Source organism: Crocuta crocuta, unplaced genomic scaffold, assembly GCF_008692635.1.
Source record: "Crocuta crocuta isolate KB4526 unplaced genomic scaffold, BGI_CrCroc_1.0 scaffold244, whole genome shotgun sequence".
In the NCBI taxonomy this organism is placed as follows: Eukaryota; Metazoa; Chordata; class Mammalia; order Carnivora; family Hyaenidae; genus Crocuta; species Crocuta crocuta.
This window is the reverse complement of record NW_027530191.1, coordinates 182337-206905: the sequence shown is the minus strand read 5'-3', so window position 1 is coordinate 206905 and position 24569 is coordinate 182337. Positions and strand designations below refer to the sequence as shown.

Here is a 24569-nt window from a genome sequence, read left to right as displayed (position 1 = left end):
AAATGCCCAGGGCATATCAGACAGAGAGTTATTTACTAATTGCATATTCCAGAGGTACAGATTTTGCTAGAAGACTCCTCTAGGAACAAAGGAGCTAGCAAGTGCCATTTCCGTCTCCTGCCCTCAGCATAAACACATGGCCATCTGTGGGAATCAGGGCAGTGCCACCAGCATATGCTACAAAACTTGCTTACACTATGCCCTTCCCCCTCCAGCCTGTCCTGGGACAGAAGACCAGTGCAAACCTTGCCAACAGCATGTTTCCAGACAGCATGCTTTGCAAGGCTTTGATTGAGCTGTGGTGTCAGCAGATCACCTCCTGCAAGGATGCACACAGTTTGTTAAAACTGAGTGCCCTGTCCATGTGCACTTTGTGGATCAGGCTCCATCTGGCCCTGACCCTGGCAGCAGTGGCATGTCCCCTGTGGAAGAGGACCAGCATGTAAAATTTATGGGCATTGTACCCACTCAACTCTTGCACATTTTGCAGTGGCCCCAGCTGGCCCAGTCTCAAAAATGGCTGCATTGCTTCTGGAAAAGGGCAAGTACCCCTTTGTTAAAAATGCACACCTGCCACTATTTTCAAGAGCAGAAAACAGATGACTTTCCTAACACAGAGAAACAGACAAAGAAAGTTAGCCAAATGAGGAGACAGAGGAATATGACCCAAATGAAAGAATGGGTCCAAACCACAATAAGAGACTGAAGATAAATGGAGGTACCTAATATGCCTGCTAGAGAAGTTACGGTAATGATCAAAAAGATACTCACTGGACTTATGAAGAGTGGAGTACCTCAGTGAGATCCTTAACAAAGAGATAGAAAATAAAAAAGAACTGATCAGAGATGAAGAATTCAATAAATTAAATTAAAAATACAATAGATTAAATAAATAGCAGGCTAGAGGAAGGAGAAGAATGAATTAATGATCTGGAGGACAGAGTAATGGAAAATAATCAGGCTGAGTAGGTGAGAGAAAAACAATTATGCAAAATCAGAATAGAATTAGGGAACTCAGCAACTCTGTCAAGTGTAATAACATTCACATCATAGGGATCTCAGAAGAAAATGAGAGAGATAAGGGAGTGGAAAATTTATTTGAAGAAATAATAGCAGAAAATATCCCTAATCCAGGGAAGGAAACAAATATCCAGATCCAGGATGCACAGAAAACCCCCAATAAAATCAACCCAAGGAGATCCACATCAAGACACACAGAAATTAATATGGTAAAGAGTAGTAATAAACAGAATTTTAAAAGTAGTAAGACAAAAGAAGACAGTTACATACAAGAGAAACCTCATAAGGCTATCATCAGATTTTTCAGCATAAATTTCAAAGGCCGGAAGAGGATGCCATGGTATATTTAAAATACTGAATGGGAAAAATCTTAAGAATATTCCTATCCAGCAAGGCTATCATTCTGAATAGAAGGAGAGATAAAGAGTTTCTCAGAAAAACAAAAGCTAAAGGAGTTCATGACCACTAAACCAGCCTTACAAGAAACGTGAAAGGGTAGCCTGTGAATGGAAAGACCATAAGTAAGAGTAGAAAAAGTAGGAAGTATAAAACCAATAAAAATAAGTATATCCAAAAATATTAGTTAAAATAAATGGATGTTAAGTATGACACCATATACCTAAAACATGGGAAGAGAAGAATGGGTTCAAACTTAAGTGACCATCAACTTAATATAGACTGCTATATGCAGATGTTATATGCAAACCTATTGGTAACCATAAATCAAATACAGTAATAGATATGCAAAAAATAAAGAGAAAGGAATTGAAGCATATCACTAAAGAAAGCAAATTTGTGGTGATAGAAGAATGAAAGGAAAGAAAGGAACAGAGAAAATCTAGTATTTGCTCCCCAAACCAGGCCTTTAGCAGGTGATGGGCTTTGAGGAAGCCTTACCCTCAGTAACTCTGGGACAGTCTGCCTCATTCCATCTTTGATAACTTGTGACTAAATTCTACAAGCATTGGGAAAACAAATAAAAGTGGGAATTGGAGGGGGAGAGAATCAATAATTATTAAAACTGAAAGGGCTCTTAGAGTTAACCCAATTCAAAACTTCCTGCCACAGCGTGCCTGGATGGCTCAGTGGGTTAAGTGTCTGACTGGCTCAGGTCATGATCTCATGGTTCATGAGTTTGAACCCTGTGTCGGGCTCTGTGCTGACAGCTCAGAGCCTGAAGCCTGCTTTAGATTCTGTGTCTCCCTCTTACTCTGTTCCTACCCCACTTACACTCTATCTCCCTCCTTCAAAAGTAAATAGATGTTAAAAATTTAAAAGAAAACAACTTCCTTCCTCAATTTTACAAATGATAATCTAACAGAAGTTGATATGATGCTTTATCATCAGTGGCTTATAATAGAAAAAGTTGTTTGAAGACACAATATGGCATGCTTTCTCAGGGGAGGGGAGATCTACTAGTTTTCTTTATACAGCTGCTATTTTTCTTTTTTTTTAAATAAATTCATTTTCTTTTTTTTAACATTTATTTATTTTTGAGAAGAGACAGTGTGATTGGGGGAGGGGCAGAGAGAGAGAGAGACACTCACAGGATCTGAAGTAGGCTCTAGGCTCTGAGCTGTCAGCACAGAGCCTGATGCAGGGCTCGAATCCATGAACCGTGAGATCATGACCTGAGCAGAAGTCAGACACTTAACCAACGGAGCCACCCAGGAGCCCCTACATCTGCTATTTTTCTAATTGGAACTGAAGCAAGCCAGGAAGGGGATTACTAAGATGTAGAGGGAGAAAACAATATTTGTTCTCATTTTATCCTTCAATTTTTTGATCTACTGAGTACTTATCAATTATATGGACATGGAGGAATAACTAAAACCAAGGATTAAGATGGATGAGACATGGATAGTGGATAGATCTCAAGTCTAGAATCCAATCACAATCCAGAAGACTCCAACAAATAAAACCTATTGTTGTCTTACAGATGAAGAATCTGACAGCCCAGGTCCATGGCAACAGGGAGACCTATTCAGTTTTTCAGATACAAACTCCTTTAACATAGTCTCAGAGACACCAAAACTCATGGGATGCAGACGCAAGTCTTAACAAGAGACCCAAGGTCAAAGACTGGTAGCTTGAGACTGGCTTAACAAAAATGATACTAGCTAAAATCAAATCTGTACTCATGCCAAGTGGAAATAATAAGTGAGTGAGTTTTCCAGTTCACTGGTAAAGTAGGGGAATACACCCAAAGACAGATGCTTATATGTATATTTATCACACCATGTATCACTGAGTATAGGACACCTTGGATCAAGTACCAGCTCTGGAACCAAAATATAGCTGAGCACCATCTATCTGTGACAGAGCAAGTATAATTAAAAAGTTCCAAAAGTAGAATAAAATTACCGAGTGAAATTTGGGGAAAATATAAATAAAGCACATATGTAGCACCTGAAAATTTTTATTATATATATATATAATAAAATATATATATAATNATTAGGGTCTTTAAAACTGTCTGGAAAATATTTGTGGACCATCTTCTCATGAAACTCAAGAAACTCTTTTGACTTTAGATTTGCCATTGGGGTGAAGAGAGAAAACACATATGGAACTAATGGGTTCTTTTTAGAAAACTAGATGGCTGTAAGTGTGTGGTACAAGGGGAAATATAGTTGGGGGGAAGGAGGACGCAAACCATGAGAGACTCTTGAATGCAGAGAACAAACTGAGGGCTGATGGGGGAAGGGGGGTGATGGGCATGGAGGAGGGCACTTGTTGGGATGAGCACTGGGTGTTATATGGAAACCAACTTGACAATAAACTATTTAAGAAATAAATAAATAAAATTTTTAAAAAACAACATAAAAAAAAGAAATGGAGAGCAATGAAGGGAGCTAACATAACAAAAACTCTGCCTTCTATTTCCATTTACAGATGGAAGGAATACTTGTATAAAGAGCCACTTGTACAGAAACCAAACCACAACTCATTAAAAAAATTATTCTAGTAACAACTTATCACAATAGTCAAAAACTAGGGGAAAAACATACAATGGGTTATAGCAAGGAGAATGAAAGCTAAAACTACATGCTAAATATGTATGAATCTCAGAAGCACAATACTGAGTGAATGAAACCAGATACAAAAAAGTACATACATTGCATTAATGAAAAACTCAACAACAGACAAAACAAATCTATTTCAGTCTGAAGAAGAGTTATCCTTATTGGAGAGGATAACTTAGTATGGAATTACTAAAAAGTGTCTGGGATGCTGATAATAGTGTTTATTAATCTAGGTGCTAGTTACACATTTTATGAGAATTTATCCAGCTGTATATTAGGGATATAAACACTATTCTATATATGTTTTCTATTTCTATTTCTATTAAAAATACTAAAGCAGTGTTTCCCACCTTTGTTCTATAGGACTCTGTTGCCTAAAGAAACATTATGTTATGGAGTTCTACCATAAGAGAGTTTGGTTTTCCATACATTTGGGAAGTGCTGGGGAAACCCAGTTAAATATATTTCCACACTATAGGATGTCTTCGTTAATAATATTAACTCTCCCTACCTGGCCTTGGATCCATTCATGCTGCCTCTATTTAAGTTTTTCTAAGGTTTGGTCTGGCCCCCAAATTTCAGTCACAACAGAAACTGCATGAAGGTATGTGGATCTGTACAAATCCCACAAAGTTTACCCCCTGACTGGAACAAAACCACTTTGAACACACACTGACTCTTATCAACCAGGGTGGATTAGCAACACCACCTTATTGTGGAAGAGCACATATTTCAAATAGGGTGTTGCCTCCTTTTTAGAAATCATGTCTCCCTTCAATGCTCTTGCACCCGTGTAATCCCAGAGCAGTGAACTGGCACATTTCATGAAATTTGCCAATACAATATAGGAAAGAAATACAGGAAAGCAGATTTTTCAAAAAAGCTTTTTACAGCTGTGCTTTGAGAATGCTCAAGTAATCTCAGCATTCTCATGGGTTTCCAGCTCATAAATCTGAGTTTCTCACAAATACTTGAAACCTATCACTAGTTGACTCTTACAATCACCTCATTTTTCTAGTCACTTATGTCAAAACAAATCAGTGCTTCTTTATAGCTAGCATTTTGCTTGTTCATAATGCATTCATTGATTCAGGCTTTTGTCTCTTTTTTCTTAAACTCTTTGTCACTCTGGCTACCATGAGTGAGATTGAGGAATTTGAAGGCTGTCTCTATGCACAAATAAATAACAAGCAGTGTTCTGTGTTGTTAACTTTAGGTCATTTTCCACAACTTTATTTATTTACCCAACTTGATTTAATCAGGCAGCTAGTTTACCTTTGTCTATTCATTTCTGCCAAATTCTAAAGTAAAAAATAGAAAAAGAAAATCCCCTAAATTTACTTAATTACATTTTTCTTAGAGGGGGAAAAGAGATCAATCTTCAAATGACTTGTAAACAATTTGCCTCAAGTCCATCATCTCTCTTCCTGGCATCTGAGCATCAAATCTTTTCATTCCTTTTGCTACAATCCTAATCAGATATACCACCCACTGCTCCTTAATTATAAAATGAGGGCAGGGAAACTAGACAGCATTTCAAACCAAGGTCTTAAGCCAAGACATTCAGAATAACAGATCCTAATTATGTTATATTGATTTCCAGCAGCAGAATTAAATTATCTATTTCAAAGGAAATTTAGAACAAACATTAACATAGTGATGTCTGGTTTGGTGAGAAACCATTTGGAGTGGAAAACAAGACTTCAATGTTTCAAAGCATACTAAGAAGACCATACTGCAAACATCAAACTATATTATACTTCATGGATAAATAGTAAGCATGATTATATTTGAGACTACAAAAGTCATTAGAAATAGAGAGAGGAAGAATAAAATTAAGAGAAAATTTTACAAATGGAACTGCCATAGCCATGGTTATACAATCTTAATGCAAAGTTGAAAAGAGTTTAATAAAATGACCACTGGACTTGGTTTATATCCAAGATACACTGAGCAATCTCACAGATAATATTTTAAATATGTTTGCTCCAGAATAAGGAAAAACTTTACCCAAAGAACTACAGGAAAAACAAGTTCACTTATTAGTGTAACTTAAAGTTTTAACCAGAAAGAATTCCTCATACTAAGAAAAAGAATAATACATTTCATGATTAGCTAATTCATGGTCATGTAACTAACAATGATGGCACCTACCTCATTTAACTCCTGCTGAGTCTCAAAAGCATCCTTTGACCAAATGGTAGTCCTCTGGTCGATTCTATAAAATACAAAGAAAACTTATTTCCATCTAAAAGAAAGCTTTCAAAAATGCACAATTTGAAGCTGGCAGCTACAGATCTGGTTATATCCTTGTTCAAAACCCTCAGCTGTGCCCCACTGCCCACGGAATAAAATCCATTCCTTATAATAGTGTGCAACATATTACAGTGCTTGAATTCTGCTAGTCTGCCTGGCCCCACGTCCCAACACTCAACATCCGGCCCCCTACACTCCAGCCTCTCTTGGCCTTCTCTTGGTTTCTTGAACACATAGTGCTGGTTCCCATCCAAACCTTTACACTTGTTGTCCCAAACTGTTATCCCCCAGATCTTCATAAACAGACTCTTCTCAGCATGTAAAAGTTAGTTCAGTTGTGATGAAACCTCCCAACAAGGCCCTCGTGACGTCCCTAACTAGAACTAGTCCTCCCAGAACTCCCTATTACACTTTCTTTGGATTTTCTTCTTAGCACTTATCACTATCGCAAAAAAACCTGTTTATTTGCATTTCCACATTAAGATGTAAGCACCAAAAATTAGTGGTTATGTCCATTCTCTACGCTGCTGAATCCTGAGTACCTAATACAAATTCATTATTTTTCATTCATTCAAAAAAGTCTTATGTGATCTGACAGATCTGGTACAGCTACTACAGAAAGATACCATTTGTTCATTGAAGACAGCATTTGAAAATTTCATCCTGTCTCTTAACTAACACAATAAACATACCAATTTCTGGGTAACATGGTGAAGTTAGGTTTTGCCATTACATAGTTTCTAATAAAATAAGGCAAATCTACTCTGAATTATTTTTTTAAGTTTAAATACAAAACAGCAAAGCTTCACTGCTGACCGATGTTAAGTTCCAAATCATGATTTGTCAAATGTTATGATCCAACAGTATCTGTTACATAACATTCAAGTTTTTCTATAGCAGTTTGCATATTATATAATAAGCATATTAAGTTATAGTTATTATCCTTATAAAAATGTCTGCTTTCTTAATAAAATATTTAGTCACCATTAAGTAATTTATAAAAAGTTTTATTTGGGGACATAATTATTTACAGTTATTATTATGCTTCAATTTGAGCCTGGAAGAAAGCATATATGTCCTCTGGATGGTCAATAAGATTAATGATTTTTTAAAGTCATGATACACATTTAAAAATGCCACAAGCATAACTTCTTCAAAATATTCTTAATATTATAAAATTTATGCAGTGTAAGGGCATTGCTAACTGTGCAAACAATTTTCTTAAAATAAAAAAGTAAGACTATGAAAAAGCAAAATTGTCTAAGATGCACTGACATCTACTATACCTGCACAAACCAGCATGTCTCTCCTGAGTGTGAGAGAAGGTTAAGGGTCCAACAAGGAGCTCAGGGAGAGATCACATAGTGAGAAAACAAAGTGAGGAAGAACACTACTGGCACGCCCATCCTATCCTCATCAATTCCCTCACCTGCAAACACAGTAATTTCAAGGCATCAGAAAATACTAAATTGCTCTATCCAAATGAGGGAAACCCTCTTGGGGGATATAAATGAACCTGTCCAATCCAGTAACATCTAAAATTTTGAGTGTTTTATAATTTCTTTGTAATTCTTTGTGGTTCTCAAATTGCATTTCCTTTTTTTAAAATGTTTTTATTTATTTTTGAGAGAGAGAGAGTAGGGGAAGAGCAGAGAGAGAGGGAGACACAGAAACCTCCAGGCTCTAAGCTGTCAGGACAGAGCCTGACAATTCACAAATCCACAACCCACAAATCGTGAGATCATGACCTGAGCCAAAGTGGACATCCAACCGACTGAGCCACCCATGTGCCCCTCAAATTGCATTTCTATAGAGTTATAGTAGCACCAGAAAGATGAAAGAGTGGTATTCTTTAGTGGAAAAAATATTTACCACTTTATAGTTTAAACATAAATTTGTCTAGGCCTTCGATGCTAGAAGAAAGTAAAACAAATACACAGGCAGCAAATATTAATGGGAAAAGCAGAAATAGACTTTGTTAAAAATATGTATTACTGAGAAACAGAGTACAGCCCACTTGTAATACACTCACATGTTCTTCCAGGAAAACTACCTAAAATCTCCAAATAAACCTCAAGATCAATTTTGAAAACTGTGGTCTAAGCATCAAGGGTCCTTTAATTCAATAACCATCTGAATGTCTCCTCTGTGCCTGGTGTAGTCTTGGGGAAGTAAGAGTCAATAAGACTCTAACCCTTTAGCAGGCTTATGATTTAATGGAATCTGAAGCAAAGTATAAAGCTAAAATGCAGGCTAATTTCAGTAAGTCAGGGATCAGACCACTAAGGCTGATAGTACAATGGTAGAAAGGAACTGGTGACGTAGAAACAAGAGATATTTTCAAGGATAAAAACAATCAAGAGGTCTTGGGTGTGTATTGAAAGTATGGAATAAAAGAGATGGGATAATCAAAATCATTCCCAAGTTTTGAGACCTTGTAACTAGAAAGATGACAGGTGGTTTTTACAATGGAAGTAAAAAAATATATATATGTAATTTTGGTGGGGAGATTAAGCAGTTGGCAGAAAGAGAGGCAATTCTTAGATATTTTCAGCCTGAAGCAAGGCTGAAATAGAGAAATAATCCCTGAGCAGGGCTCAGCCTAGATTTGGCACTCTACAGTGTGTTTAGTGGTGGTGTGGCAGTGATGGTAACAGTGCTGTGTCGTGGTCACAGGTTCTGCCTTGATATTTTCCCTGTTGTGGCCATAGCCTAGCATGGTGCCTAGAATGGCATACGCCCAGGACATGTCTTTCAGATGGATGGGCAAATGAAGAAACTGAAGAAAGCTGATCTTCATCGACCACTTACTAAGTGAGTGTATCCATGGGTAAGATATCAATCTCTCTAAAACCTCAGTCTCCTCATTTTGTAAAGTGAGGATAATAGCAGCTACCTCGTAGTATAATTACTGCTACCAATATTAAAAATCACACATGGATTCTAGAATCATATATGAAAAATACCAAAATAGAATTTAAAATGATGATAATTAATGTTATATTTAATTAACAATGATAAAAGTCTTGTGAATAAGCAATCTGAAAGGGACAAAACCTGGGACTTCCTTACCCAGGGTCACTGGGTAAGTCTCAGAAACTGGCCAATTAGTAGACAGAATAAAGAAAGTATAGATCCATCACTAAGAAGTTAAGAAGCTTAAAATGTCATGCTAAATATTAAAGAGAAAGGACTTGTAAGGAAAAAAAAGTGTCAAGGACCATATAACAACTCACTAGCCATTACTATGTCAGGCTGGGAATGCCAGGTACTTGACTTACATTATTCCATTTAATCTTCTTAGTGATTATATGAGATTAGTATTATCATACCATCTGACTTAACAAGAAACAGGGAACTTAAATAACTTTTTACATTCATTAAACTAATATTTATGAACCAGCAATTATGTTCCAGGTATGATTGCAGGTTTTTGGAATAAAACAGTAAAGCAAAGTCTCTGCCCTCATGGAACTTATAATTTTCATACGAAGAGAAAAAAACTAAAGAAATAAACCAATGAGCTATGGTACACCAGATTCTAAGTACTATGGAGAAAATTCAAGAAAAACAGGGCATGTGTGGGGATTGCCCAAGCTCACACTGCTAGAAAATCTCAGTCATCTGGAGATAATGAGAATGAAAGCACAGAAACAAAAGGACAGTGGATTGAACAAGATAAAGTTCATGGCAGAAGAGGAAACAGAAATGAAAGCTTCTCACTAGAGAAGTTTAGCAATGAAAAAAGAACTGGAACAGTAGCTTGATGTCTCAAATTCTCTTTTTTTAAAAAGGTTTTTGAAGATACTGCTTGAACTATTTATAATTCTTCCTGGAAGCTAGCCAAAATACAAACATTGGGTCACACTGAAACATTCCCTCCAATTCTCTTGCTTCTCTTCATCCAAATAAAAATAGGAAAGGAACCAAGCACATCTCTACCAAATGCATGCTTCTGGAGAGGTCAGTGAGGAGAAGGCTAGTCAGAGCACTCTGCCAGCTCCAGGACAGCCCTGCCCGCTGGTCCAAGCAACAGGAAATGCAGATTGGACTCCTTAGAGCACAATTATGGCCCTCAGCATTGATAGGAGTGTCATGCTTTTGAGCTTTACCACCACTACCACCACTGTCATTGTCACCACCACCACGACCACTGTCATCATCACCACCATTATTGTCACCACCACCACCATCACCAAAATCACTACTGTGTGACCACCACTGGCATCATTGCCATAGCCACTGTCATCACTGCCACCACCATCATCACCACCAACGACCACCACCATGGTCACCACCACTGCCATCACCATCATTGTAACTACCACTGCTGCCATTATCACCACCACCACCATTGCCCATGACCACTACTGTATCTGCCACGACCACTACCATCACAGCAACTGCCACTGTCGTCATCACCACCACTGTTGTCACTGCCACTACAGCCATCACCACTATTGTCATCACCATGACCACCACCAACACCACATCATAACCACCGCCACTGCCACTATCATCATTGCCACCATTATATGCTTCAAATTAAAAGCACTTCTAACAGAGAAATAGAAAACCTAATTGTGTGTTGATATTAGAAGAGCTTCTTCCTGGATGGAGCTGCATCCAGTTTCGGTGACTGCAAAACTGTGGATAACTCACTGAAGTGGAAATTTTCTAAAATTTTTGGTGTTTCCACATTGCTTGGATCTTAAAGCATGTGCTGAGTCAATCTATCGGGTCATCCTGCAGTGGTCTTCCCTCAGAATGTGTACTGGAATTCAAATAGAAAAATGAACAAAACATTAAGATATTTTTCTTGGCCTAAGGATGGCGTCTAGCCACAGATGTGATAATTTGTGAAGAAACAATATCTTAGCATAGAATTTTTTATATCAACCTTTCAATTATCTATAATTAAATTAGCAGGTGAAAGTGTTCCCTATCTAATTGAAAAACTTCCCCCTCTATCCAATGTTTTACTCAGGGAAGACATCTGAGAATTATCCTGACACATTCCTCTTCTTCTAACCCAATAGCCATTATATTATGAAGTCCTTCAATTTCTTATCCCAAGTAACTTCTGCACCTGTCCTCTTCCCTTCAATCTCCACCACTACCACCTCAGGCTAAACCATTATATTCTGTCTTTTGGACAACCTCCATGGTCTCCCTAGTTCCCTTCTATTCCCCCAAGCCATTTTCTACACAACTATCTTGTCATTACCCTTCTGCATATGAAAATTAAGCTAAAGATCAAAATTCTTAAAGTATCCTAGGACATCCTAAAGGATTTATCATCTGTTAGCTTCTCCAACTTCAATTCATACCATTCTCCCTCTCTGCTACTCCTACACTGACACTCTTTCAGTTCTTTGGATGCACCATGTCCCCTTCCACCTCAGGCCTTCATATGTGCTGTTCCTGTGCCCATAATGCTGTTCCCTCTCCACTCTCTCTCCCAATTAACACAGCCATCCTATAGACACCAAGTAGCTCATAACCAGGTCTCCCTTTTGTATGTTCTTTCTGTATTCTGACCTACATCTGCTCCATAGCATAGTCCCTAATTTTGTATTTGTATAATTATCTGATTATCTCTCTCATGATGATACACTCTATAGAGCAGAGACCCTGTGACCCTTGCTTGTTATTTTTAACTCTAGGGCTAAACCTGACATTTGGCACATACTAGGCACTCATATGTCTGGTAATAAAGTATTCATCCTAGGGTTACGGACAGCTGTCAATTCTGGTATATTCCCAAGTGTGGACAATAATTATGATAAAACTCATTCTCTCTTCCCGACCTGTAACATAATAGCAGGACTGGCAGGATGGGATGACTTTCATTCCCACAGACAGTTACATTTCTTCCCTGAGGAGACCTGGTGAAGATTAGCAAGTGGTGTTCTAATCCACATTTAGAAAACCTGGGCAAAAAGAGTAAAGGAAAGCAGCCAGCACACTTTTCAGAATGCTTCATATAGAATCAGAACCTTAAGTCCGAACCAAGTTGAACTTTGGATCACTCTTAAGATTTCAAGATATTCCACTGAATTAAATTGAGCCTCTGTTCAGAAAGCAACATGGGAAACACTAATGTATACCCGGATGACTACTGGCTAGCTGTATGACTGTTGTTTCCTGAAACTCTTTTAAAAACAAAAGGTATATCCCAAGAGGACAACCATCTGAGCAAAACATTCTTTATGTACAAACAATAGCTCTATATGCAGACAGAGACAAGATGCCAATAAATTCCAGTAGTATTATTAGCAACAATAACAATCTTCAATACCAGTAAATATAAAATTCCTTTCTGTAGGGAGTCTAAGCTATATTAAAGACATTCCCTTATTGGTGTTTTTCTTTTAACCAAATTTCTGTGCCAAAGGACTGAGGTTACATACTGGGCAGCCCAGTACGTATCTTCAAAGATAAAGAAACCAAGGCACTGAATTTTAAATGACCCCCAAGAGACCAGTGACAAACAGAAACCGTAGTCAGTAGATGTTCATGAACTGACTTTTCAAACCATGTATGTATGTACTTGTCCATGTAAATGACTTTCCATAGAGGAGAGTAGGAAGTCATGGCTAAAGGCAGAATGCTGGTCTCTAATAATATGCCCTGCTACTAATTATTAGAACCCAAGCTCCACCCCTTTTCATACTTCTCTGAAGATTACAATCAATCAGTATTATTAAAAACAGATTCCTGGGCCCCACAGTTACTGAAGTTGAATTCCCAAAGGAATGCACTGGTAACATGTATTTAACAAGCACTCTGGGAGATTCCTAATGGGAAAACATTATCTTAAAGGTCCAGGTACAGCAACCTGGGAGGATACCAGTGGCTGACACAGGTGAGGGACTTCTGTGAGTACAGGAGTGCTCTGGGTGTTTCTGGCCTGGGGTCCGGGGAGACACATTCCAGAAGAGGGAAAAATTGTGTCCCTGAAGAGACTCTAAAAAAAAACACTGAACACAAGGCAGCACAGAAGCACTGGAATAGATACCACTCCTCACCTTGGTGGGCTGGAGCAGAGCCCAGAAACAGCCAGAACCATGCTAATGCCCAAAGAATGTGCGAGTAGTTAGTCAAGCCCATGAGGCCAACATCAGTACTGAGAGAAGAAAGGAGGCAGAGTAGCCATGGGTGTGGTCAAAAACTCCTATGAATCAAAAAGAAGAGTTTAGGAAGGGATATTGAGGACAAAGGATCCTTTGGGAGCAGAGGTCCTAATACATTATTATTAATGATAGCAGCACCTGGTCTGCTGAGCTGTATACAAAGCACTTCCTTCCATCATCTCATTTATTCCATTCACTTAGTAAGTATTTATGAGACATCTGCTTCCTGTACCAGGCAGTGACCAGCCCAGGAGACACAGTGGTCATAGCAGATGCATTAGCTCCATGGACAGTTCTCTCACTCAAATGATCTCCCTGCCAAGTCTCTTCACTTTTCTGCCTCAAGGATTTTGTGAGGCAGAGTCCACTCCCTCAGCCTAGAAGTGTGGGGGAGTTACCTCCTCTGGGGACAACCTCTGCCAGCAAAGAAGGGAGTGTGGGAATAAACACTTCAACCCCCAAAATTCCAAAGGGATACACCCACAGGTGTATTTACAAGGGTCCTCAGAGAGTCCTCAGGGGGTTAATCTCCAGTTGATAAGAATAGAAACCTCAGTTACATATCTGCAGTCAGCTCTCCCTCCTCCCCCACTTCCTACTTCCAGGAATCACCTCCCTCTACTCAAGGCTTCCTATGAGACTCTGCTTTCTGAAGGAATCTAATATAAGAAACTGAGCAACATTACAAAGTAAACACAATACCTGTTTTTCTAAGTCAGGGACCAAAAAAAAATCACCCAAATGAAGATTTAGTCCAGGAACAGATAAAGTGAAGGGGACAGGAGATCCCAAATAATGGTAGGGGAGGGTAGCTAATTTGAATGACAGGTAAATATTTGATGAATATTAAAATCTTCATTGCCCTGGGCACTGTGATATTACATCTGGTACTTGAGCTTCCAACATTCTCTCTTTAAATTATGAATCAATATAGCTCTAGGAACAACAGAACTTAAGAAACAACACAGAGGACTTACATAAGCATTAATATTAAAGAAGCCTAAATCCTAACTGTTACCTATTAAAGGTTTTATTTCTCTTCCAAAAAGAAGAAATTATGAGTCTCTAATCTTCACCTCTCCTCTTCCCTCTTCCATCTTTACTGCCACCAACATCTCCCACGTGGATAATGCATTGTCTCCAATATGTCTCTCTGCTTCTCTACAACACACACTACCTAGAGGGGTCTTTTAAAGATGTAAATCTGAGCATGTCATTCTCCTGGTTATAATCTCCAATGACTTCCTTCTGTACTTCAACAAAATCTGAGATTCATACCCTGGCTACAAGGTCCTGTGCAGTCTGAGCACTGCCAACATTCCTGATGCCGTCTGATATAGTCTCTCTACAGTGCAACTTCTCCAGCCTTATGGCCCTTTGTCTATGTCTTGAATAAGCCATCATCTGTATACCTGCTATTCCCAGAGTACTCATGCTAGTTAGGATTCTCGACATCATTCCATTTTAAAGCAAACAACAAATGCCATATACACATGCAACACTAACCTCTCTTTACCAATGTGGTCTTGGCACAAGATGAACAGAACTTGGATTAGTGCTGGTCTGAAGGGCAAGGGTGAGTTGATGATCAGAAAAGTCAGAGGAGCCTAGTTCTTGAATGCTTTATTCTCATTGAAGTTTGATGAGGCACATCAAATTTGTTGGCAGTTACCTTAAAGCCTGTTCTTAACTTTCTTCTTCCTTCAGTTCCAAGTTCTTCCCATGCCCCTCCTCCCAGGTCATTCCAACAGTGTGGTAACTTCATCTTCCCAGCACTTTTTATCTCAGATCCACTTCTGACAACAACCTTCCCAGAGAACTAGCCCTCCACATGCAAATCCCAAGGCCTCTATTATGTGTCTAGATTTATTCAATAGGCTTAGCGTGGCCAAAGTTGTTTTATTGTGTGGGTATTAAATTCAAGGCATTGTTTAAAAATCTCCTGAAATCCGGCCTTATTCCTGCTTACATCTTCTCAAGTTTCACCTCTTGGACCCCATACCCATTTAAAGGGCCCTGGTATTTCCTTCTCCACTGGCATCTACAGTCATAGGAGTTCTCTTGATTAGAACTCTATGCTAGTGGACCCCTGAAAGGCTTGCACTGCTTAGAGGGTATAAAAAAAGACTTTCTTCAGCTTTTATCCACAGAATAAAACACTCAAATTAAGAGGTTTCTAGGATAAAAATTCTGGTTTTAAGTGTCATCTGACCCTATAAAAATCACCTTTAATATTTGCTTTCTGATCCCAACTGACCTCCACCGTAAAAGCCACAGGCACCACTGAAAATGCCTCTTAGGTTTCTTCTAGTTAACAAAAATAATTTTTAAAAATCCATTCTCTGCTATACTTTCCTAATATTCTTGTCTACTTCGAAATGATACACAACAGTTCAAAGAAACAGAACATAAAATTACTTAAGATGATTGTAGCAATTATAACAAATTTATTTATGGTTCTATACCTTGAACAGTTCATACCACTTTTTTTCATTTATAAATAATTTTCCCAGCTATAAACTTAGGAGGAACTTAGTGGGGGGACATTTGGAAAGCAAAAAGAATATTTTTAAAACCACCCACAGTCATTCCATCTGAAAATTTAACCACCAGTAAAATAATGATTTATGTCTTTCCAGTATATATTTCTGTATATAAGTATATGTTAAACAAAAATAAGATAAACTTATAATTCTGTTATGTAGTTGCTTCTTTCTCTATGTGTAAATACATCATGAATATGTACCCATGAGGTTGGCATTTCTCTAGGGGGTGATGGTATACACTCTAAAAAGCATTTAGGAAATTTAGAGGTTATTTGTGATTGGTGCAGAGGCTGGGGGTTCCCACTGACATTCTGCAGGCAACAACCAAAGATACCAGAGCCCCTGAGATGTGCAGATTAGTTCCATACATCAAAGAATTGTTCCACACCTGGCATGCCTTCCAAATGTGATTTGGGAATGTCAGAGTCAAAGGCATTTTGCCCTAAGCACAATCTGAATGAGAAAACTATAAAGGCTAGTGGGCTAAATAGAAATATCTAGAATAAACAAGTATGGAGAAGGGGATTGGACTGAACTGTCTCAAACATTTCACCTAGACCCAGTATCATAAGATGTTGCCATATAGAGAAATCCAGTCACATGACTTTCTAAGTCTCTCAAAATTATCAATTATCCATTTTATTCCTATCTTCTTTCATAATCAGATACCTGAAAAATTTATACAGCGCATCTCTTTTGGGTTTATCCTTTCAAATCCCATGTATGCACAGCTTTGTCCTTAAGCACAAACCAAGGAAACTAAAATGGAAGTACATAAAAATATTTTTAAACAATTCTTCCTACAGCAATATCTACAAATATGAGTTCCAGAAGTAAGCAAAATAAATACCAATTTGAAATTACAAAAATGATGGTATACTTCATAGTCACCCAACACTGTATGGGAAAATACAATATAAGTAGGACAAATGGGTTACACAGACATGCCTAAGATTTCATATATATGAAAAAACGTACATATACAAATTAAATAACTTGGTTAAGAATAAAAGAAAAATAGAAAGACTGGGTGGAAGCTGTATATGTCACTATATATGATGTGAGTGGATGTGGTATGTTTGTGTGTAGCATTGAACATTAGTCTTGAAAAAGAATAACCCTGAAGCACCAGAGTAACCATTGCCTCATTGGGAAGATAAAGAGTAAGTTAAAGAATGGCCTCATTCCTCAAACCATAAGAGACTCTTAAATACAGTGAACAAACTGAGGTGGCTGGAGGGGAGGTTGATGGGGGAATGGGTTAAATGGGTGATTCTATTATGGAGAGTATTTGTTGGGATGAGCACTGGGTGTTATATGTAAGAGATGAATCACTGGCTTCTACTTCTGAAGCCAAGACTACACTTAATGTTAAGTAACTTGAATTAAAAAAAAAAAAAAAAGAATAGCCTCATTCCCATGGCCTCAGGGACACTGAATGCCTAAAAAGCTGGTCAGTTTTAAATTCAATTTAAATTTATATTCACACTCTATCTTTTATAATCACTATTGAAATTTGTCTCTTAAGCCTAGTCCAAGTTAAGCCAAGATGTTTTACAAAATGTTGAGATATTAAGGACAAATTTTTGTTCCATCTCCTAGAAATGTTATTTCTAACACAAAGCTATAATGATACCAAAGTTTATAAAAATAATGATACCAAAGTTTGTAAAAAAAAATTTCTTAAAGAAAATTGTATTAGAGTATTTTGATAAAAATCAGATTTGATCACCTTAGCCATAATGAAGCTGAGCTTGGTGATATTTATATTTACTCCACTTTATATTTATAATCTTATATTTATATTTATATAACTATATATATCTCTTTATATTTATAATCTTTAAGATTATATTGAGAATGCGTTCTGGTCAAACTTTATACTCTGGAGCCTGTTTAAAATGAATTCAATTCGAATGTATCAGAAAGTCCCTTTCATGCACAATTTTTTATACCATATTAAAACAATAGCAACAATACAAGGAGTACACTTGTGATGAGCACAGGGTAATGTATGGAAGTATTGAATTATTATATTGTACACCTGACACTAATAGAACACTGTACGTTTACTAATTGGAATTAAAATAAAAACTAAGAAAAAAATTAGCAACAATATAAAAACGTATACCACACTGGTAACCATGTTTATAAAGGAGTGGTAAGATTACAAGAGATTTTTATTTCTTTGGAATATTTTATATTTTCCAATATAACCATATTTCATTTATTATTATTTTTAATGAGAGAATGTCTCTGAGTTTCCCTTTTATCTTTATGCCTAATCATTGTCCAGTGAAGTGCTAATAATTTATAAAGTAACCAAGGGCAGTCTCAAAAAAAGAATAATTTTTAAAAAGGAGTGTTTCATTCTCAGAATAATCAAGTGTGGGCTCTATGTTGTCAATCAGTTCAAGGATTTGGTGATTTGGTGTAGGATAATTTTTGTGCTCTACAGTAGGGAGGAGGAATTATTTTTATCTGTGACTGCAAGAGCTTGTTTTATTAAGCTACAATCTTTCCACTCTAATCCTTTAAACATCTAGAATGTTGAGCATTTTTAGTGTTAGAGCCAGAAGGGGACTACAAAATCATCGTTAGAAAAGGGGACTGAGGGATTTGCATGAAGTGACCAAGGTCACCTGAGAGACATAAGATAGTACTCTGCATTTCTTAATTTAAATGTTCTTTCCATTCTACCAGATTGTTTCTGAGCCCATCAGGATGGAGGCAGGATCGGGGGGTGAAGAAAAGCCCTTACTATATAGCTCCCTTCCTATGCAATATAGGCAAAATAAACTATTCCAGAACCCACTTGTCACCCAACCATATAGCAAGTAGTCTCAAAACATTGTGAAGACCAACAAAGTTTTTGTTCTATACCTCCCTATTAAATTTTTTTTTGTTCTCCCCCTACCCTATTAAGAAAGAAAGAAAGAGAAAGAGAGAGAGAGAGAGAAGAAATCCCAACAACACACTAATAAGAACATGCTGGCAACATGCAGAGTTCCTGCATGGACTCTGTAGAGTTCCTTGGACTCTGGTAGTGTCCAAGAAGGCAGTTCTTGTCTACCATGTTATTAAAAATCTCTGGGTGCTCCCTCCTCATCAGGGAAATACAAATCAAAACCACACTGAGATACCACCTCACACCAGTCAGAGTGGCTAAAATGAGCAAATCAGAGAACTCTAGATGCTGGCGAGGATGTGGAGAAATGGGCACCCTCCTCCACTGTTGGTGGGAATGTAAACTGGTACAGCCCATCTGGAAAACAGTGTGGAGGTTCCTCAGGAAACTAACAATAGAACTCCCCTAGGACCCAGCAATAGCACTGCTAGGAATTTGCCCAAGGGATACAGAAATGCTGATGCATAGGAGCACATGTACCCCAATGTTCATAGCAGCACTCTCCACAATAGCTAAAACATGGAAAGANGGCACTTGTGGGGATGAGCACTGGGTGTTATATGGAAACCAACTTGACAATAAACTATATGTAAAAAAAAAAAACCCCACACACACACAAAAGAAATCAAATGATTGGTGTAAAGTCTACAAGACAGTAATATGTTAGAAGAAATACAAAGGGCTAGAGTACTAGAATTCTGCAAAGCAATATCATTTTAAAATTAATTTTAGTAGGTACTTAACTTATAATGGTATTTTCCAAGAGTGTTTATACACACAGCCTCTTCAAGATAGAACAGTAAATTTCAGGAATAAAAGGTACAGCATAAGGAACAGAGTCAATGGTACTGTAATGACATTACATGATGATAGATGGAGGCTACATTTATGTTGAGCATAGCACAATATATAGAGTTGTCAAATTACTATGTTGTACACCTGAAACTATTGTAACATTGTGTGTCAACTATACTTCAATAAAAATGTTTTAATTAAGAAAAAGAAAAAAAAAGAAACAATTAGCTATTAAAACACATGTAAGTTATCTATCTCAAAAACAAAAGCTGAAAGGATTTATCCTCCATGGAAAAGTTGCTGCCAACAAAACTTCCTCTTTCCAAAAAGCAACAAACCTTTTTCTTTCTTCTGGAATGTCACAAAAACAGTCTAAACTATCAAAGGCCATTATTTTTGCTCATATTCCAATCTTCAATCCCCTCTAACTGGGGACTTCCAGATGAAGAGGCTAATGAACTCCAATTCGCAAATGTAACCACCAACTTAATTAGTAGTAACACAATGCCATAGAATAGCTCCTGTTTATACAGACAAGATCTTTAACAACATTAAAAGTTTAATGCTGTCATAAATTTTAATATAATATTTTAAACACAAGTGAGTTAATCACTCTCAAAAGTAAATTTACTTAACTGGGTAAGAAATCCCCAGCTTCATTAGTATTCTGTTACATTAATAAATCCTCCTTTGTCATATCCAAGGGTTCACAGGATTGGCACTGGCTGTAGCTATATAAAAAAATCAATCAAACTGATGTATATTCATAAAGTGACTGCTCTGAACAGTGATGGCATTTGTCTTCATTCTGTTATAAGGGGAACAAGGGCTTAAGCATATCACAGCCTCACTGGGTGTCACACTAGAAAATCAGAAGATTGTATTAAATGATTATTAAGGCTTCATTCTTGCTCTAACCAAAGGCAGTTCTATAATTTTATATGTCTTGAAAAGCTCCAGGTACTGAAGAATATGTCAGAGTAGGGTAATATGCAGCCCCTCCACTCATATGCAATGAAATCCAAGTTAAAATATAAAGACATCATCTTGGAAAGGAGGCAAAGGACATTATCAGACATCACCTTATTAGGGCTTAGCTCTGAGCAGCTGGAGTACCCAGGATGAGTAGTTACTGAGAAGAAAAAGACTGAAGCAGGCCTTATAAATCAAGTGCCTATCTGAGTCAGGCAAAGAGCATAAATAAGTGGGCAGAGCCGGGTAGGAGTTGTGGAAAAATTGATGGCTGTTCCTCAGCTCCTGTTAACTGGGGCTTGTAGGGCCCTGTGTTATCCCAGCTTCAGATTTTCAAAAAGAATCTCCAAAATCTGGAAAACATTCTGATTTTAAGTTTATTTATTTTGAGAGAGAGAGAGAGAGTGGGAGAGGGGCAGAGAGAGAATGAGAGAGAATCCCAAGCAGGCTCGTGCTTCATGCAGGGCTCGATCTCATGGACCATGAGATCATAACTTGAGCTGAAATCAAGAATCAGACATTTAACCCACTGAGGCACCCCAAAACCTCCTAATTTTTAAATATTGAATCAAAATATTTTAAAACATTTTGTAAGTCAAATGTATCCCCACACTAGATAAACCACAGGATACCAAATTTAGATCTCTGCTCTGGGGCACTGTACAAGGAAGATAACAAGGGCATGGCAAAGAGGAGGATCGATGAAATAAAAGAAGATGGAGGGGGCAAAATCAGTATCTGTGGTTGGCTTTCTGGAAGAACATGCAAACTGGGAGGTTGGAAGTAGGTAGAATAATGTTTCTAAACCTTTTGGTCGTGAGTATCCTCCGAGATTCTGATAAATGCTTTAAAGATCTTCCCTGGAAAACATTTTTTATGTAGTAAGCAGAATAATGGCACAAAACACAAACACACGTACACCAAGTTACCCATGTCCTTATTTTTTGTCCCACTCCACATGTCATTACATGACAAAAGGGATTCAGTAGATATGATTAAATTAAGGACCTTGAGATGGGGAGATTAATGTGGGTTATCTGAGTCAGTACAATCTAATCCCATGAATCCTTTAAATCAGAAAATCTTTGCTTGGCATGGCCAGAGAGACATGTATGGAAGAATGCTCAGAGATGCAATGTTGCTTACTTTTCAGGGGAAGAAGGCACACAAGTCAAGTAATGTAGGCATCCTCTGGAAATTGGAAAAGGCAAGGAAATAGATGGATTCCCGCCTGTAGACTCTAGGCAGGCCTACTGACATCTTTATTTTAGCCCGAGGATATTCATGTTGGACATGAACTGTAAGATTTTATAAATGTGTCTTGTTTTAAGCTACAAATTTGTGGTCACTTGTTACAGTAGCAACAGAAAACCAATATGATATATACATACTCAAGCTTTAGACAAAAACATTCAAAATCCTCTCTGAAGCTCATCCATAAACATAGATATAAACTCCCTCTGTGAGAAAGAGCTTATGATACAATACTCTAAGAACTAAAGGTATGAAACTTTTCCTCATAGGTATGAATGCAAAGATCAGATCCCATCTCATAACACAATTAGCTCCAAAACTTCTACAAGGATGGATGAATTCTCTGAAGACTAACCACTCCTTTGAGTCTTGCTGAAGTGACATGTGACCCCTTGAAAGCAGAAAGATCTTTCTTCCCTTTTTCAAAGTGTTCATTATGCAAATAAAATACCCTCCCCCCAGCCCCAAGAAGGTGGCATTTTACACCTGTTGAGATTTAGATTGGCTCCTTCCCTCACTTTGAGTCAGACCTAGGTCTGGAGTGTCCTGTTACAGAATCATGTCTCTATCAAGATCTCACTGGGCACCATATGCCTGAACCTGGCCATATGCTGACATAAAAGGAATGTTATCAGGAATGTGAGCTACCTGACTCAAAGTTGTTTTTAGCCTCAGATCTCATTTCACCAGTTCATCAAATTTCAGAATCCCTGTAATATTTTGATTTTTTTTTAGGTTTCATTACAATGTCCCTAGGTGATACCACCAGGGTTGTGACAAATAACTCTGTAGTTTAAAAGTTACCAACCCAACCTAAATACTAAACAGTACCAGATATAAGTGGTCTAACATGGTGTTCTGATCTGAGACTTAACACCAGATCATGTGGTTCCTAAAACTGGGGTGCAGAATATTATGGAATGGTGCTAGCTCAGAAAGCTAGATCGTATCAAAGTGGAACCTGGAGGCTAGAAAGAAAGAGAAGAAAAGGAAAACAGGGTATTTGGGGTCCTATGAAGGTTTGCTAAGATGTAGAAGTGGCCAATGTGTTGGGGAGAGAAAAGGCTGACTTAATGAAGGCTGACCAGTGACCCTGACTGTATTCCTTTCCTTTTGCTGACATGAAGAGGAGGTCTAAGAACCTCCTAAGATGTTACAAACTTGTGTATATGTGCATCTCTGCTTTTCTGAGAAAAGGTGTCATAGATCTGAAAATCCAAATTCAGCTGTAACTACCCACCCATCCTTAAATGTAAGAATTGCTGCCTGGTACATTTCCTCAAGACTATTCTAATTCCATTCTCTTTGCTTTTACTAATCATATGTAAATGATTCCCAACACAGAACCCTATTAAATTTCTGACTTGCCCTCTGATAACAGGAATATTACCACTTACTTTTCCCATGGTAAATGAGAGATTAAATGGTTTAAAATTACCAAACACCAAGTATCCTTGAGAAAGTTAACTGCTAATATCATTTTCCCCTAACATTCTTTGTGGAATAGCCTCCCCAAAGAGCCACCATACATTCCATACACACAAAAAGCAATTTAGGGTTTTTTGTTTGTTTTATTATTTTGAAATATGTATGGGTATATAGTTGGCGATATTCTTGCTGAGAAAGGTGGTTACCAGTCTGGTAGAGGGGAGACAGGGTCACTATACAAATTTGGTTCTAGTAAGTCTAAAACAGCTTAATTTATAATAAAGTTTCACATAAGAAGGGAAATGCCCCAATCAGCAGAGAAATGACAAGGTTGAGTCTTACCTCACCTGAGGTCATGTAAGAATAAACAGAAAAGAGGGCAATTTGTGAGAAGGGTAATACAAGACACCTATGAATACAGTTGAAAAGCGAGTCATCTTGCTTTTGGGGTTGCTTCAATCTTTTAAGGTTTTATGATTCTAAATTTAGTATTTGAATCTTTTAAAGCAAAATTATATAGCACAGCCAACTTCTCTGTAGTTGTTGATTCATTTAGGCTGTGCTTCCATAAAAAAATATCTAAAGGTCATGCTCAGAAGCATAGCACTCTCTTCCCACTGAGTGAGGGCTATGATTACACTGTACACAAGATCCTACAAAGACAGCTGACACAACCAGCAGCTGAATTCTTTCTTCTGTTTATTTCAAGAGATTTTCAACACAGACAGCTGCAATGCCAGGCTCCTATCAGGATGCCATGCCAACTTGCTGTAGACAGCTTTATACCCACATCCTTGCCCTGGACCCAGCGCTGTCTCCAGCAGGTCTAGCAGACCAGAGAGGCCAGCCCCTGGTCTGCTTCAGCTGCCCCAAAGATACTACTTGGATAAGCACATAAGCTCACCTGGTATACTGTAATCAGACATTTGTGGGTTCAAATTCTGGCTGAGCTTTTTCACTTGGGCAACATGAGGCCAGTGCCTCAATGAGTCTCGACCTCAGGCTCCTCCTCCATAAAATGGGGCTATAAGTACTTACTTTATGAGGAAGTGATGAAGGCTAAATGCGATAATATGTAAAAAGAAACTGACTTGATGTCTACACTGTCATCACTAATTATCATTATCATGGAGGAAAAGCTAATCATTTCTAGCATGGAATGAAAGAGTACAAAATGAAATCAGCATTTCTTTCTCCAAGACTATCTCTTGTCCTCTCTTAGCTGTAA

General features: G+C 37.8%; 1 protein-coding gene across 3 annotated transcripts in view; it reads right to left on the bottom strand.

The window, feature by feature from the left end:
- The window catches only part of FAM13C (family with sequence similarity 13 member C), a 155092-nt gene that overhangs the window by 70313 nt on the left and 60210 nt on the right, over positions 1–24569 (bottom strand). For all 3 annotated transcript variants that reach the window (XM_077765229.1, XM_077765227.1, XM_077765228.1), the window contains one exon: positions 6201–6264. In XM_077765229.1, coding sequence (XP_077621355.1) covers positions 6201–6264 — 64 coding nt within the window. The remainder of the gene's footprint in view (positions 1–6200; positions 6265–24569) is intronic.